The following is a 13,090-nucleotide window of genomic DNA, read 5'->3' as shown; positions in this document are numbered from 1 at the left end:
AATCCCTCAGCCTGATAGTTCTTTGTAATCGCACCTATTTCTAACCTTAAAGTTATGCCAAAAAAAGCAACTTCACTATCACTCAGCCCTAAATTCTTGGACCATAAGCAGAATAACAAGAGAACTACAATTTGAATAAGCATTTTATGAAACAGGTTATGTTTGATCTTTATCTTATAATTCATTAGCTTTTTCTTTGCAGAAAATAGTTCTGTCAATAACAAATCATTTTTAGGTCATTTCATCTCTCTGGGACTCAGTTTCCTTATCTATAAGATGATCAATTTGAAACTGGCAGTTTCTGCAGGATGTTTTGTTCTATGAAGCCTCGATAAATGAGAGTTACAATTATCTAAATTACTGATGTATCTTCTCTTATTTTTCCCTCTTGCTTATTTTTCTGGGTTCACTATCATACCCATGCTTTTACTAATGTCTCTACAAAGAACTAGAAGCAAAAAAAAAAAAAAAAAAGAATCAGATTCTTAAATACAGTTTTCAAATTTTCATGGGCATATTCTGTAAGAGAAGTTTATATTGCATATGACTTTTACATATCTATGTATGTTTTATCTTACTTTGGAATATTTATCTCGTGCAGTCACAATGAATGCCTTTTGGATTGGCACTACAATAAAGATATTGGAATTAATCCAGACTCCTTCATTTATTTCCTTGTGATTTTAAGCAAGTTATTATTCTCCCTGAACTTCCCGTTTATTCATCTGCAAAATCGAAATAACACTTTCAGTCTTGCATGGTTGAGATGATAATTCCAAGGTGAGGCATAGGCAACACTTTTTTTCACCCTCTTTGTCTTATACAGGGTCTCAGCCAAGGTAAGCTTTTTTCCCTCCCTTGTACTTTGTTCTCAGTAACTAGAACCATCAGTGTTCCTTCTTGTTTTTTACTTGCTGAGAAAGGTTGGGGTGTGTGTTTTCTGTTGATGACCGTCTTCATCAAGCTAAAACCCAACTGATGCTTGTGTTATGCTTTCATTCATTGCTGGATGCACTTACTTCAAAATATTACTCCAATATGGATCATCTTACTGCCTTCGTCCATGCTTCAGTCAACCCAATCCATACATCTCAGGCCTTTTCATGAATAATAGTCATACTGGGTTCAAGGTCTTACTTTTCTCAGTAGCATCTTATGTTGAATTTCCTCCTTTCTCGAAAATCACTAGCCCTTCTCTGCCCCATCTATTTCCAGCAATCTTACTTGTCTCCCAAAGCAAACCAGATCAACTCTCAGTTTGAGAATAAACACTTCTGTCTATTTTCTTTTCAAATTTTGCCCCAGATCCCAACTAAAGTGTACACTTGATTTGACTGAAATTTAATGCTGATGTATTCATGTTACAAGATTTTGTTTAATTTATAGTGACTTTATAATATTCCTTTACTGTGTTTAGAAGAGTACAGTAGGCATGTTTATGCTTATTAAATAATATAAGTGATTGAGAGTATTTCATACACAGAATGTGTCCAAGAAAGGCTTGTGGAAAGCCATTAATGAATGCCTGATTTAACACTTTCTCCTCTTTGCAAAATTATTAGCCATTGCCCATAATGTTGTAATGCTTAGGAAATGAAAATTATATAATAAGATATGGAGTCTGATGGCTTGAGTTTGAATTCCAGTTTTATGACTTACTAGCTGAGTAACCTTGATCCAAATTCAGTGGACTCTATAGGTCTAAGTTTTCTTATATCTAAAGTGGAAGTGATTATCTATCTTAAAGGATTATGGTGAAGATTAAATAAGATATTGCCATGCTATACTTTATTACACGAATAATATATCTATACTATACTCTTTTTTAACATGTCTGACATATAGTTGATAATAAAAAGTAAGATATTAACATTATTTATAATTGTTTCATTTCATAGCTAAAAATTAGGATTATGTCAGTCAAGTAATAGTCTAAAATTACATGACTAATAAAAAGTGAAGCTGTGATTAGAATCCAACTTAAATAACTTTAGATCCCCTGAGTGTAATTTCTGAATATACTAAATCTTCTTCTTCTAGTAGTCCCCTTTTAGGCATTAATGTTCTTGAAATAAGAAAAGATGAACCATAAGAGACCCTAAAGATGGTATATGTATTCCCTTTATTTCATTCCTAGATGGTATAAAAAGATTGTATCTTTACGTTTTCTAATATAAAGTAGTTTTATCTTTCTTAAACTTTACAGTTTACAAAGACTTCTCCGATACCCCAAAACACATAAGCGTTGGCATGCCATTGCATTGGGGGAAGCGGAATGCTGGGAAAATTAGAACAAGACTCTATGAATCTCAACGAAGCTATTTGAGATGGAAATCAGCCCCTCCTAGTCATCTCTAGCCCCTTGGTCCTTATTAAGCATCGTGGTCTGAACATACCATCAGTGACGTTTTTCAGTTTGCCCATTTTATTGACAAATCCAGCAGCACTTCCTCACTTCTGTCAACTGCACGGGAGAATTAAGAACTCAGGTTTTAAAAATCCATCTTTGCATATACAGCTAATACCTTGCTTAAGTCTCTTGGGAAAGCTTGTATTACAGTATTACAGATATTTGCTAAATAAAATGAGTTGAATAAATACAAAAGAGAGCCTAGTCCTTATCCTAAGGACTTAGATTACCAGTTGATTTCTTTTTGTCTTTTTATCAAAGATAATTACCAATAAAAGTGACTTTTTTCAAGTCATGTGTGTTAATGCATCTTTGTGAAATTTTGCTTTTATTAAGGGTTGTAGAGGATGGTTCTTTCTTAATTCAGTAACTGCTTCAGCATAATTTAATACATATTTAGATGAAAAGTAGATATTTTCACAGCCCAGTGTTGCATATAGAGATAATGAAATCGCTTTGCCTTTAAAATTTTGATTCGATTTCTCCCTAGAATGCATTAACAGAAAACCACTTTCATTTTTATAGTTGGAAAAAAAAGGCAATTTACTGTTGTGAAGTTTCAGGAGTGTTCCAAACCAGCACAACTCTGGAGCCCCCTAAACTCCCCACTAAGTAGAGAGAGTCTCTGACTTTAAAACCCTGGCCACTAGTATTGTGTTTTATCCTTAGAAATCTGCTTCTCACTATTATTTTCATGCCTACTGAACTGGCATTAAGATTACTTTTCTTACAAAGAAAATGTAATAAATTTTAATAGAATTACCAAAAAAGTTAATAAATGAGTTAATAAATGATAATATGATGTGCTTATTTGTTATTGGAACTCTAAGTTTCAAGAAACTGTATCACGAGGATGCCTGAAATAGCAGCCCCAAATGTCAAATTCTAGAGCTACAGGAAAGGACATTTCTCTATTCTCTTGCAATACAATGAATATTTCCCAGAGGTAAGATGAATTATCCCACTATGGAAGCGAAGGAAAGATTAGTCTAATGGTTATACTGTATGTCAATTTTAAAGTAGGCCACTGATATCTATTTTATGGTAAATGATATGTGTTACATAAATTCTCAAATTTTAATTACCTGTTACACCCATTGAAGTTTTGAAATTGAATGTTCCATGGAGATTATCAAGTCCAGTTTTTTCATTTTGGAAAACTAGAGAACTAGAGAGGTAAAGTGACTTAGCCAATGTTAGAGAAAGTAAGAGAGTGGCAGAGGAGGCATAAGCATTTGTGCTCCAACTACTATTTTATATTCTCAGGAGAAAGAATGTTACCTGATAACTGTAACTCTCAGGTTATAAACATACGACATGGATCTCTGTGTAGTATTATATATTCATGAATATCATACATAGATCAGAACAGGATCCAAGACTCAAGGACCTAATCCCCCATCTTCTACAATGAAGGAGAACTCAAAGCACTCAAAGATAAGCAAATACAAATATTTTAGACTTTTACATTACCAATTTATTTTGAAGTACATGTATTCTATACATAGATAAAAGCAAAATAACTACATTATGCAAACGTCATATTTTATATGCCCTTCAGAACAATATGCATATTACAAATATAACACAGAAAAGAAAAACTATATTCTGAATATCGTGTATACTGTAAAACAGTTGTAAGTTTACATGACGAGATTTAATGATTTAGGGAAAAAGTTCACAGTCATCCTCATAAGGCTTTAACCTAGGTTCAAGATTTTCTACTTAATATTCAAATTCTTTCATAGGACAATTGAGCAGACAGAAATAAGAAAGATGAAATAAATCATTATCTTCTGAACTCAGACATGCAAAATGGTGCGGGAGGAAAGGAACTCCTAGGTGAAAACAAATCTGAATGAAATGAACATCAGCACTTTTTTTTAAAGAAAGTTTCAGAAAAAAACTATGAAGATGCTAGCTTGATAATAAACATTGCTTATCCTTTTATTAATTAAAATTAGGCTGTAACTGTAGAGTACACATATTCTGAACTGCAGACTTAAACTATATACAATTAGCTATATCAATCTATTCATTTGTTTTTTATCTCCAGCTAGCAAAGAATGTAGTCAACTTAAATCTTGTTTTAAAGGTCTTCTCACTCTAAAATTTACTTTGGAGATTTGTCTTATACAGACTTCCAGATGAAAAACATGATTGCTTTCTCTCTCTATCAACTTTCACGCATTAAATAATTCTTCCTTAATGTGGTTATCAACATTTTACCATTTATAATTACTTCCTAACAATCACTGGAAATCATATATGAAGTTTATATTAAAGTTTCTGAGATAGTGCATTCTCTCCATAGTATTAGTCCAAGATTGGTCTGGAGAATGCTGATATTAGAAAACATAAAGTACAAGAGAGAAATTGTTCATACAAATCAGTACAACTTTGAATGTAAGTAATAAAAATGAAAGACTTCATAGAGGTTAGCAGCTGTTAGAGGAAGGAAACCAAGTTCTCATATGGGAGAGTGAATATTTGGGCTCCTGAAACAAGCAGAACCAATACTAGAGTAAGTGTCATCACCACATCCAGAGTCAAAGCCCTCTACACAAGAGCTGAAAGAATGACCACACAACATCCATGAAATAAGATAAAACAAGTCCCTCAACAGAGCTAGGAATTCTGAGATTATTCCATGAATTGTCAGTCTCACAGAGAATAAAAACCAGCTCATTAAAATGGGACGTCCCAATCACATTTGCCAAGTAAAATAACACACACAAATGAACAGAGAAGCCCAACCAAGTTACTGGTTTCATGGCAGTGTACAACATGAAGTCAATTTTAAAGAGCAATGGCCACTTCTAGATTTTAGAATTTATCCTCTTTCTCGAACTACAGATATTTCCATCAGACAGGGCTGCCAAAAGCATTCTGTAACTTATTTTAAAATTAAACAAACAAACCCAGCTCTCCACCATCCCCCGCCTCCTGCACCCTGCATCCCCCGCCCCATGAGTTATAAATGTAGGTTTCTGGTAACCTACATCAGAGTGACACACTTATTTTAATTTAATGTTTGCTATTTGTAAATGCAATCTCGTTTGTGTTACACTGTGGCAGCCATTCTCTGGAGGGCTGGATTAGTTGTGGATGTAAATACATTTATAACGTATTTTCCTTTTTACTTAAGTTTAAAATTTGAAGCAAGGAAAATATCTAAACATAACTACGTCAAACATCATCTAGAGCTTCTTTCAAAAATTGCTCTGCCAACTTTAGAGAAACAACGACCGGCTGTATGCAGACACACTCTCAAATGTGTTCTGAATAGTTAGAAAATTTTAATGTAAATTTACCCAGATTCTCAGAGAAAGATTTAATTTAGGAAACAATAAGGGCAAATACAAAATTTACTGTTTAAACAAAGAAGTGATTGACAAGAACAGGAGAATGAGCCTCTAAGGAACATAAACAGCAACACTTGAAAAACAACTGGCTACCTGGAATCTATGTTAAAGTCTGTTATATGAGTTAGAGTCTTTTCCCCTTAGAATCTCTGTTAGTATGTAAAATAGGTAACATTATAAACACTTCTCCAGATGACCTTATGAAAAGCCTGCCATTCTCAGGCTCCAACCTTAGACCAGAAGAAATTATGTCTCTTTATTTCCATTTGATCAATGCATTTGTATAGCAAGAAATGAGTGATCTCACAATATACCCAAATAAAATTTGCCGATACAATAAAAGGAGATATTAGATAACCGAACATTATTATGGACTAAATACTCTCAAAACAAGCAGGTAGATCCGTTATAAACCCTTAACTACTTCAGTTTTTGTTCTCACATTTTTGATCCAAAGTGTTTCTCCTAGTTTTAACATCCTCTTGTGAAACCATTACTGCAACTTACAAAAGTTTATTTCATTAATCTTTGCTACCCTGAAAAACCTGGCTTCCTTCATGTCCATCCCAGAGCAACATTTCTCTGATCTCATTTCAGGTGCCTCCTACATTCATCTAAGACATTTTCATTGCAAAACAGAGAATTTTCAGAAGTCACTAAAAAGCACTCCCTTACCTTCTAAACCTGCTTCAATCAGCCCAAACTGTTCCAATAATTTAACAAAAAGCACAATGACGATCAGAACTGCTATCATTTCAAGCCCTTCCAAGTTCATGGTCAGCTAGGTCATGGTCCGACCACAGCCACTGAGAAGTGCTCCTCTGCCTGGCTTTCTTTGTAAAGCCATTAAACTACATTAAGAAGGCTACTGCTAGAGAAAGGGGAGGAGGAGAGCGTATGAGAGAGAGAGAGAGAGAGAGAGAGAGAGAGAGAGAGAGAGAGAGAAGAGAGAGAGAAGGGAAAGGAGGCGAGATGGAGATGGAGAGGCTGAGAAAAAGGGCGTGAGAGAGAGAAAATGCATTCATCCTGTCTGCTGTAGCAGAGGCCAGAAGTGGCAGCCGGATAAAGTCGGGCCTGTCGGAATTATCGGCTTCCTCGTTATCACTCTTGCACAGAGAGACAGCCACGCATCAAGTCGCGCTCAGATCACCCGAGGACCCACGAGGTCACCAGGAACGTCCCGAGGAAACGTGAGGCCCGGCGCAGCGGAGATGGCTCTGCGCCCCGGGACTCCGCGCGCCCGCGCCGCCGCCACCAGTGGCTTTGTTGGGCCGGCCAGTTGCCTTGGAAACAAGAGAACCTAAGCAAGGGCTGGACTCCCGCTGCAGACAGGGAGCAGAGTACCGCACCTTGAAATACGGAGAAAAACCTGACAACGCTGAGAGGTGGAGTGACAACTTGCATTCAGCTGTTTCAGAAACATTGTTGACCAGTAAGGAAAATCCAAATGTGTATTTTGTCCCAACTAGCTGAGTGCAGATTGAAACGAGGCTTAACGGAGTCCTTCAATGTTGACTTTCTTTTCCATGAGTCACCTTATCCGAAAGCTCAGTCACTGAGAACTAATATTCTGGTTTGACTAGTAACTATCATATCTTTTCGAAGCATGGGAATAATAAACGAATAAGTATTCATCATGTTTGCATAGTATTTGAGTTTAACAGCTACCTCCTATGCACTACCTCATATCATTCAATACACCAAAATATATACAGTATTTAATGTGTTCCTTCTATCCTTTACAAATAATGATTTAAGTAAATTTGGAAACAGGGAAAGTTTGAGAATAAAAAAAAAAAAAAAAAAAAGCTGAAGCTTTTGTCTCTCTCTTGCACAACTATTTCATCTTTCTCTTTCCTCCTAACACTGCCCAAATAGATTAGCTCCACAATGAAATACAGAATTAAAAAAAAAAAATTACAAGAGAGGGAAAGCATCTTAGAAAGCCAATTCAAGTCTCCTATTTCATAGATGAACAAGCTGAGGACCGAAGAGTGCAAAAGAGATGAGGCAAAGGCAGAGCGGGATAGAATGAAGGCATCCTTCACTGGGGGTTGATTTTTGAGGCAGTGGAGTATAAGTTCAGAATATGAACTCCAGGGACAGACCACTGGGATCTCTTACTAGCTGTGTGACTTTAGGTAAGTTACTTAACATCTCTGTGTCTTAATGTCCTCATCCATAAAGAGAGGCATAATAGCACCTAGCTCATCACTCTTTAGAGGGAATTAATGAGTGACACTTTTAGAAAAGAGTGAGTGCTCAATCACTACCACCTCGGGTGTTTTTCACAAGTGTCTCCATGCTCTGCTCAGACTTTGTTAGGTTGCCAGAGGAATCAATCTGGAGGAAGTGCAGTCCTCCTCTTATCATTCTCTTAATCAGAAACCTTCCATGGCTCCCTATTTGCCTGCAGAACAAAGTTGAAGCTCCTTTGAAGAGCATGCTGGTCTCTCCATGATCTGGTACCTCCTTCAGGATTGCACCTCAGTGGTCTTACTCCTGTCAATACACTCTGCCTGACAGTTCAGCTTCCTTCGCCCAAACTCATTCTGGGCTTTTCCATTTCCAGGACTTTGCTCAAACCACTCTATCTATTTAGAAAAACGTTTCTACACCATCTCTGCCTGTCAAGTTCTTAAAACTCTTTCATGGAAACTTCAACCAGAATTGGATCAAATCTCTCTTTTTTTGTGTGTTTTTATGGTACTTTTCCTACTTATGATGTATTATAAGATAGCCATATGGGTATACATTCTCTCCATTAAAGGGTCAGCTGCCAGAGCGCAGAAATCATGCCTTGCTAATCTAGATAGTCCCTACTGTGCCTCCATGGAGGGCACTTCTTACTTCCTAGATGTTTGCTGGATAATAAAAGTCATCAATGATTAGGTGATTACTACACACCAGATGCTTTAATGCATTGCTCCTTCCTAGACATTCTAAAAGTAGGGATGATGATTTGCAGGTGAAACACTAGCCTCAGAGAATCTAAGTAGCAGGCTCAAGGTCATACAGCTGGTGAATGATGGAACCAAGCTTCAAATTCTGATTTGTTTAATGCAAAACCAATTACTTCGTCCCATTATCCAACAGGGCTTTAAATGAATTAAAAATCCAAATATTGGCACAAGTGCTTATCAGCACAGGGGTGAAGGTTACACCAAAAATGATCCCCCAAACTGTCTTGTGACATTCTTTTTTTTTTTTTTTTTTTGAAAGAGAGACAGGGTTTTGCTCTGTAACCCAGGCTTGAGAGCAGTGGCGTGATCACAGCTCACTGCAGACTTAACCTCCAGAGCTCAAATGATCTTCCTGTCTCGGCCTCCCAAAGTGCTGGGACTATAGGCATGAGCTACCACATCTGGCTGACATACTGTTTTATCCACTAATTCCAGTAACTTTGGAACATGAAAAGCATCCAAACTAGTAGTTAATTAAACTCAAGGATCTTTCTTCCTCCTCATTCACAGGATTAATATTACTTAAACACACCCCACCTTGGAACTCGAAAGGGAGTTCTGTTTTTCTAGTACAGTGAACTCTGCAGAGCCCTTCAGCTTGCCTTATCTATGAATGTCCGTAGTCAAGCCCTTTGTGTTCACATTTAAAGTTCATGACTTGGGGCTGAGAAACATATGTAGGCAGGAACTTTTTTTTTCTTTTTTTTTTTCTTTTTTTTTTTTTTTGAGACAGTGTTTTGCTCTTGTTGCCCAGGCTGGAGTGCAATGGCACAATCTCAGCTCACTGCAACCTCCGCCTCCCGGGTTCAAGCAATTCTCCTGCCTCAGCCTCCTAAGTAGCTGGGATTACAGGCACATGCCACCACGCCCAGCTAATTTTGTATTTTTAGTAGAGACAGGGTTTCTCCATGTTGGCCAGGCTGGTCTTGAACTCCCGAGCTCAGGTGATCTGCCTGCCTCAGACCCCCAAAATGCTGGGATTATAGGCATGAGCTACCATGCCCAGCCGGCAGGAACTGTTGAAGAGCATCAGAGTGAGAGTCCTTCTACTCAGTCTGGATGTCACAATTATGGGTTCCTTTGCTGTTATGTTGTGCTTTCCAAGGCCTGAGGGTTTTTCTTTTTAAATTTTTACCTCATTAGCTCAGGCCTTTGTCCTTGCATTTCCCTCTCTTGCAGTGCTTATCCCCGTATCTTCCATGAATAAGTGACTTGACTTAGGTCTTGGTTCCAAAATTCCTATCACAGAGAGGCTCCTTCTAACCACACTATATAGAAAAACCTCCCTCACCTGGCCCTGGAGTCACTACCCTCTGAACCAGTGTTATTTTCCTCCAAAGCATTGTCACCACCTGGCATGTATATTTGTTTATTAAGTGTCTCCTGCCAGAATTGTTACAATATAAACTCCTACCTATGAAGGTAGAGATTTTGTCTGTCTTGTTCAATATAATATCCTCAATTGCAGAGTGGTGCCCGATGAATAAGAGGGAGTGAGTGGTTGTTGAATGAATAATCTGATTGATATTCTCACCTAAAAAGCTACCTGCTCTCTCCCTGATCTAGCAGAACCCAATTTCCTGTTACCAGAGTGCCTCCTCTGCCTGTGGACCCTGAGAGATTTCCGTGCTTTTTTTTTTTTCTTAGGAAGTCCTATTCCTACTGCTTCTTTTAAAGGTGAGCCAAGAGCACTGCATGCTCAAACATATTGGCTGTGCTATGTCTTCAGCATTTAATGTGAGTATGATTTGTGGTTCCTGCCCATGTGAACAATGAAAGCAATACAAGGAAGGCAGCCAAGAAGGTTGCCCTGCCCAAAATATCTTAAAATTGCTGGTATGGATGATAAGTACCTTGGATAGCATCCACTCGCATCCCTTCATTTTCAGCTAAAAGAACACTGCAATCTAAATAAGTAAAGTTACTTAACTATATATGCAACTCTTACCTTCAAGTCGCAGCGAGGATTCAAACTAAAATATTAATCCAATATATTTTCTTCCTGTAGGGCCTTGAATTCCCTTTTAAATGAGAAATATTAAGAGTGTCCAACAGAAAGAGGAAACCTAAATACTGGCTCCAAATCTTTGTCCTCATTTGGATTGCTTGAACTCGCTATACTTCGGTTTGCTGGTCATCAAAATGAGGCTAATATCCCTCCTTCAGGGAAGTGTTGTGAGGATTAGGTGCAATAATATTTGTAAATGATACTTAATCTTCATGGAGCACATATGTTTTCAAGCAGTGGGCCTAACACATAGACTCGTCCATTCTTAAAACGCCTCTTTGAGGAAGAGAGGGGTTTATATTTCCATCTTGTGGATGAGGAAACAAAGGTTTGTGAAGGACTAGTCAATTATCCCATGTCCCAAAGCATCTGAAGCCAGTGGGGCTGATGGTCATCACATTTCCCATGTGTCTCATGTAACAGTGGCCAGGGATACCCAAAGCATTCAATGAAACAAACATCACCGGCATAAGTAACCCAACACTCAATTGTGACTTTTTAAAAGATTTCTCGCCCTTTCTGCATTAATATTAGATACAAGAAAGGTCTATGCCCCTGTCGTGTGTGTGTGTGTGTGTGTGTGTTTGTGTGTGTGTAGCAGATAAGTATGAAGTGGTAGTGAGAGAAAAGGGATACTGTTTGTGAGTTTGCCAACATTTTCTTCTCTGCAATGCATTCTCACGTAACTACTGAGGAGGGTGCGAGGCTGTTTCAGGTGCTTCCATTTAAAGAAGTTCCTTCAAAACAATGTTGGGGAGTCCTTCAGCTCAGGCTCTACTGCTGCATCAAGGTTATCTCTTACCTGCCCCCAGAAAAATGAACGTGCTTAATTAGAGACACTCTTACTTTTGCACTTCAGAGCATATCCCTAAAGTGCAGTTTATTCAAAATCACCAGTTACTCACAGTAATGAACCCATTTCTGCTTTGATTCCAGCAATATGGCTTTTGGAACAAAAATAATGTTTTTAAAAAAATGAAAGATGAGTCTGCCCTTTGATGAACTGAGGCAGGGAACAAAGGGATTTTGGCATGTTATGTCTTTCTAGATTCCAGGCTGGGAAGGCATTAAAGAGAGGAGGAGAAAGGGGGCAAACTTTCTCTATGTTTTCACCACAGTGGTTGGCCTTCTCAAAACCTGGCTTTCATTCAGTTTGTTTCTGATTGTTCATCTTCCATTCAGTCGTTAAAGGTGTGGTCCAGGTACTATATAAGCCAATATGAGTAATAAAAAGATGAATACCTGTTTTTCCATGAGCTGATTGTTAAGCATTGCATATCTGTACAAAACATCACTTGTAGCCCATAAATATATCTATATACCCACAAAATTTAAAAATTTTTAAAAATTCTTAGTCTTCACTGCTTAAAATCTATTAAAAACAAAATTTAGATAATAGCTCATGTGTATAGAATAATCATTATTTGACAGACTAGCATACTGAGTACTTTATATGGATTATTCCACTGTATCCTCTGTAAACCATAGGAGGCAGCTACTAATACTATCTCCATTTTGCAAGGGGAAGTTAAGGAATGGAGGCCTCATTGGATTATACCAGGAAATATCCAGCTCAGGATTAAAACCCAAGTCTGACTCCAGAGATCAAGAGATAATATTTTAGATGCCATTGAAAACACCTGAAATTTGAAGTAGCACCTGGTAAAAGCCTTTAGGAAAGTATGGAAAGTACCATGAGATCAGGGAAAGCTGACAGGCTTTAATGGTAGTGGAAGGTAGGGGAATAGAACCAAGGTCAGCCTTATAGAGACCATGTTGGGCTCGTACAATGTAGATATTAGGTGGTATTTTTTTTTTTTCATAGCAAAGGCAATGTATATTACATATTACATGACCAATGGAGAAGAAAACTAGTGTTGCCAGAGATTTCTTTCTTTTTCTTTTCTTTTTTTTTAGACAAGGCCTTGCTTTTTCACCTAGGATGGAATGCAGTGGCCCGATCTCAGCTCACTGCAACTTCTGAGGCCTCCCAGGTTCAAGCAATTCTCCTGTCTCAGCCTCCCGAGTAGCTGGGAGTACAGGCGCACATCACCACAACCAGCTAATTTTTGTAATTTTGGTAGAGATGGGGTTTCACTATCTCTAGGGCTTCGCTGGTCTTGAACTCCTGACCTCATGTGATCTGTCCACCTCTGCCTCCCAAAGTGCTGGGACTACTGGTATGAGCCACCACACCCAGCCTTGCCAGAGAATTTACCCAGAGCCGGAAAGAACAGTCAAAGCCTGTCTCAAATCACTTGCCCAGGTGTTCCTGGGAAGTTTCTGCCCCTCATTTTTCAGACCGTCTCCCATTCTGGTGCGCAAAATCAGCGTCAGCGACCTG

The 13,090-nt window shown here is 38.0% G+C and overlaps 1 protein-coding gene and 1 long non-coding RNA gene across 7 annotated transcripts in view; one reads left to right on the top strand and one right to left on the bottom strand.

Annotated features, from left to right (window-relative positions):
• The window catches only part of KCNIP4 (potassium voltage-gated channel interacting protein 4), a 1,168,224-nt gene that overhangs the window by 511,532 nt on the left and 643,602 nt on the right, over window positions 1–13,090 (bottom strand). The window contains exon 1 of one of the 6 annotated variants that reach the window (XM_031664100.1): window positions 6,451–9,031. The exons of 4 other annotated variants lie outside the window; for them this stretch is intronic. In XM_031664100.1, coding sequence (XP_031519960.1) covers window positions 6,451–6,550 — 100 coding nt within the window. In that variant the 5' untranslated portion in view covers window positions 6,551–9,031. Of the gene's footprint in view, window positions 1–6,450; window positions 9,032–13,090 lie in introns of those variants that run through there. One more of the 6 variants, XM_003898536.5, reaches the window with a different exon arrangement.
• The window catches only part of LOC108586182, a 37,942-nt gene continuing 31,975 nt past the window's right edge, over window positions 7,124–13,090 (top strand). The window contains exon 1 of the long non-coding RNA XR_001903134.1: window positions 7,124–7,207. This is a non-coding gene — a long non-coding RNA (uncharacterized LOC108586182). The remainder of the gene's footprint in view (window positions 7,208–13,090) is intronic.

This window comes from Papio anubis, chromosome 3 (assembly GCF_008728515.1).
Source record: "Papio anubis isolate 15944 chromosome 3, Panubis1.0, whole genome shotgun sequence".
NCBI lineage: Eukaryota > Metazoa > Chordata > Mammalia > Primates > Cercopithecidae > Papio > Papio anubis.
Note: the sequence above shows the minus strand (reverse complement) of the source record. Positions and strands in the feature narration are given on the sequence as shown.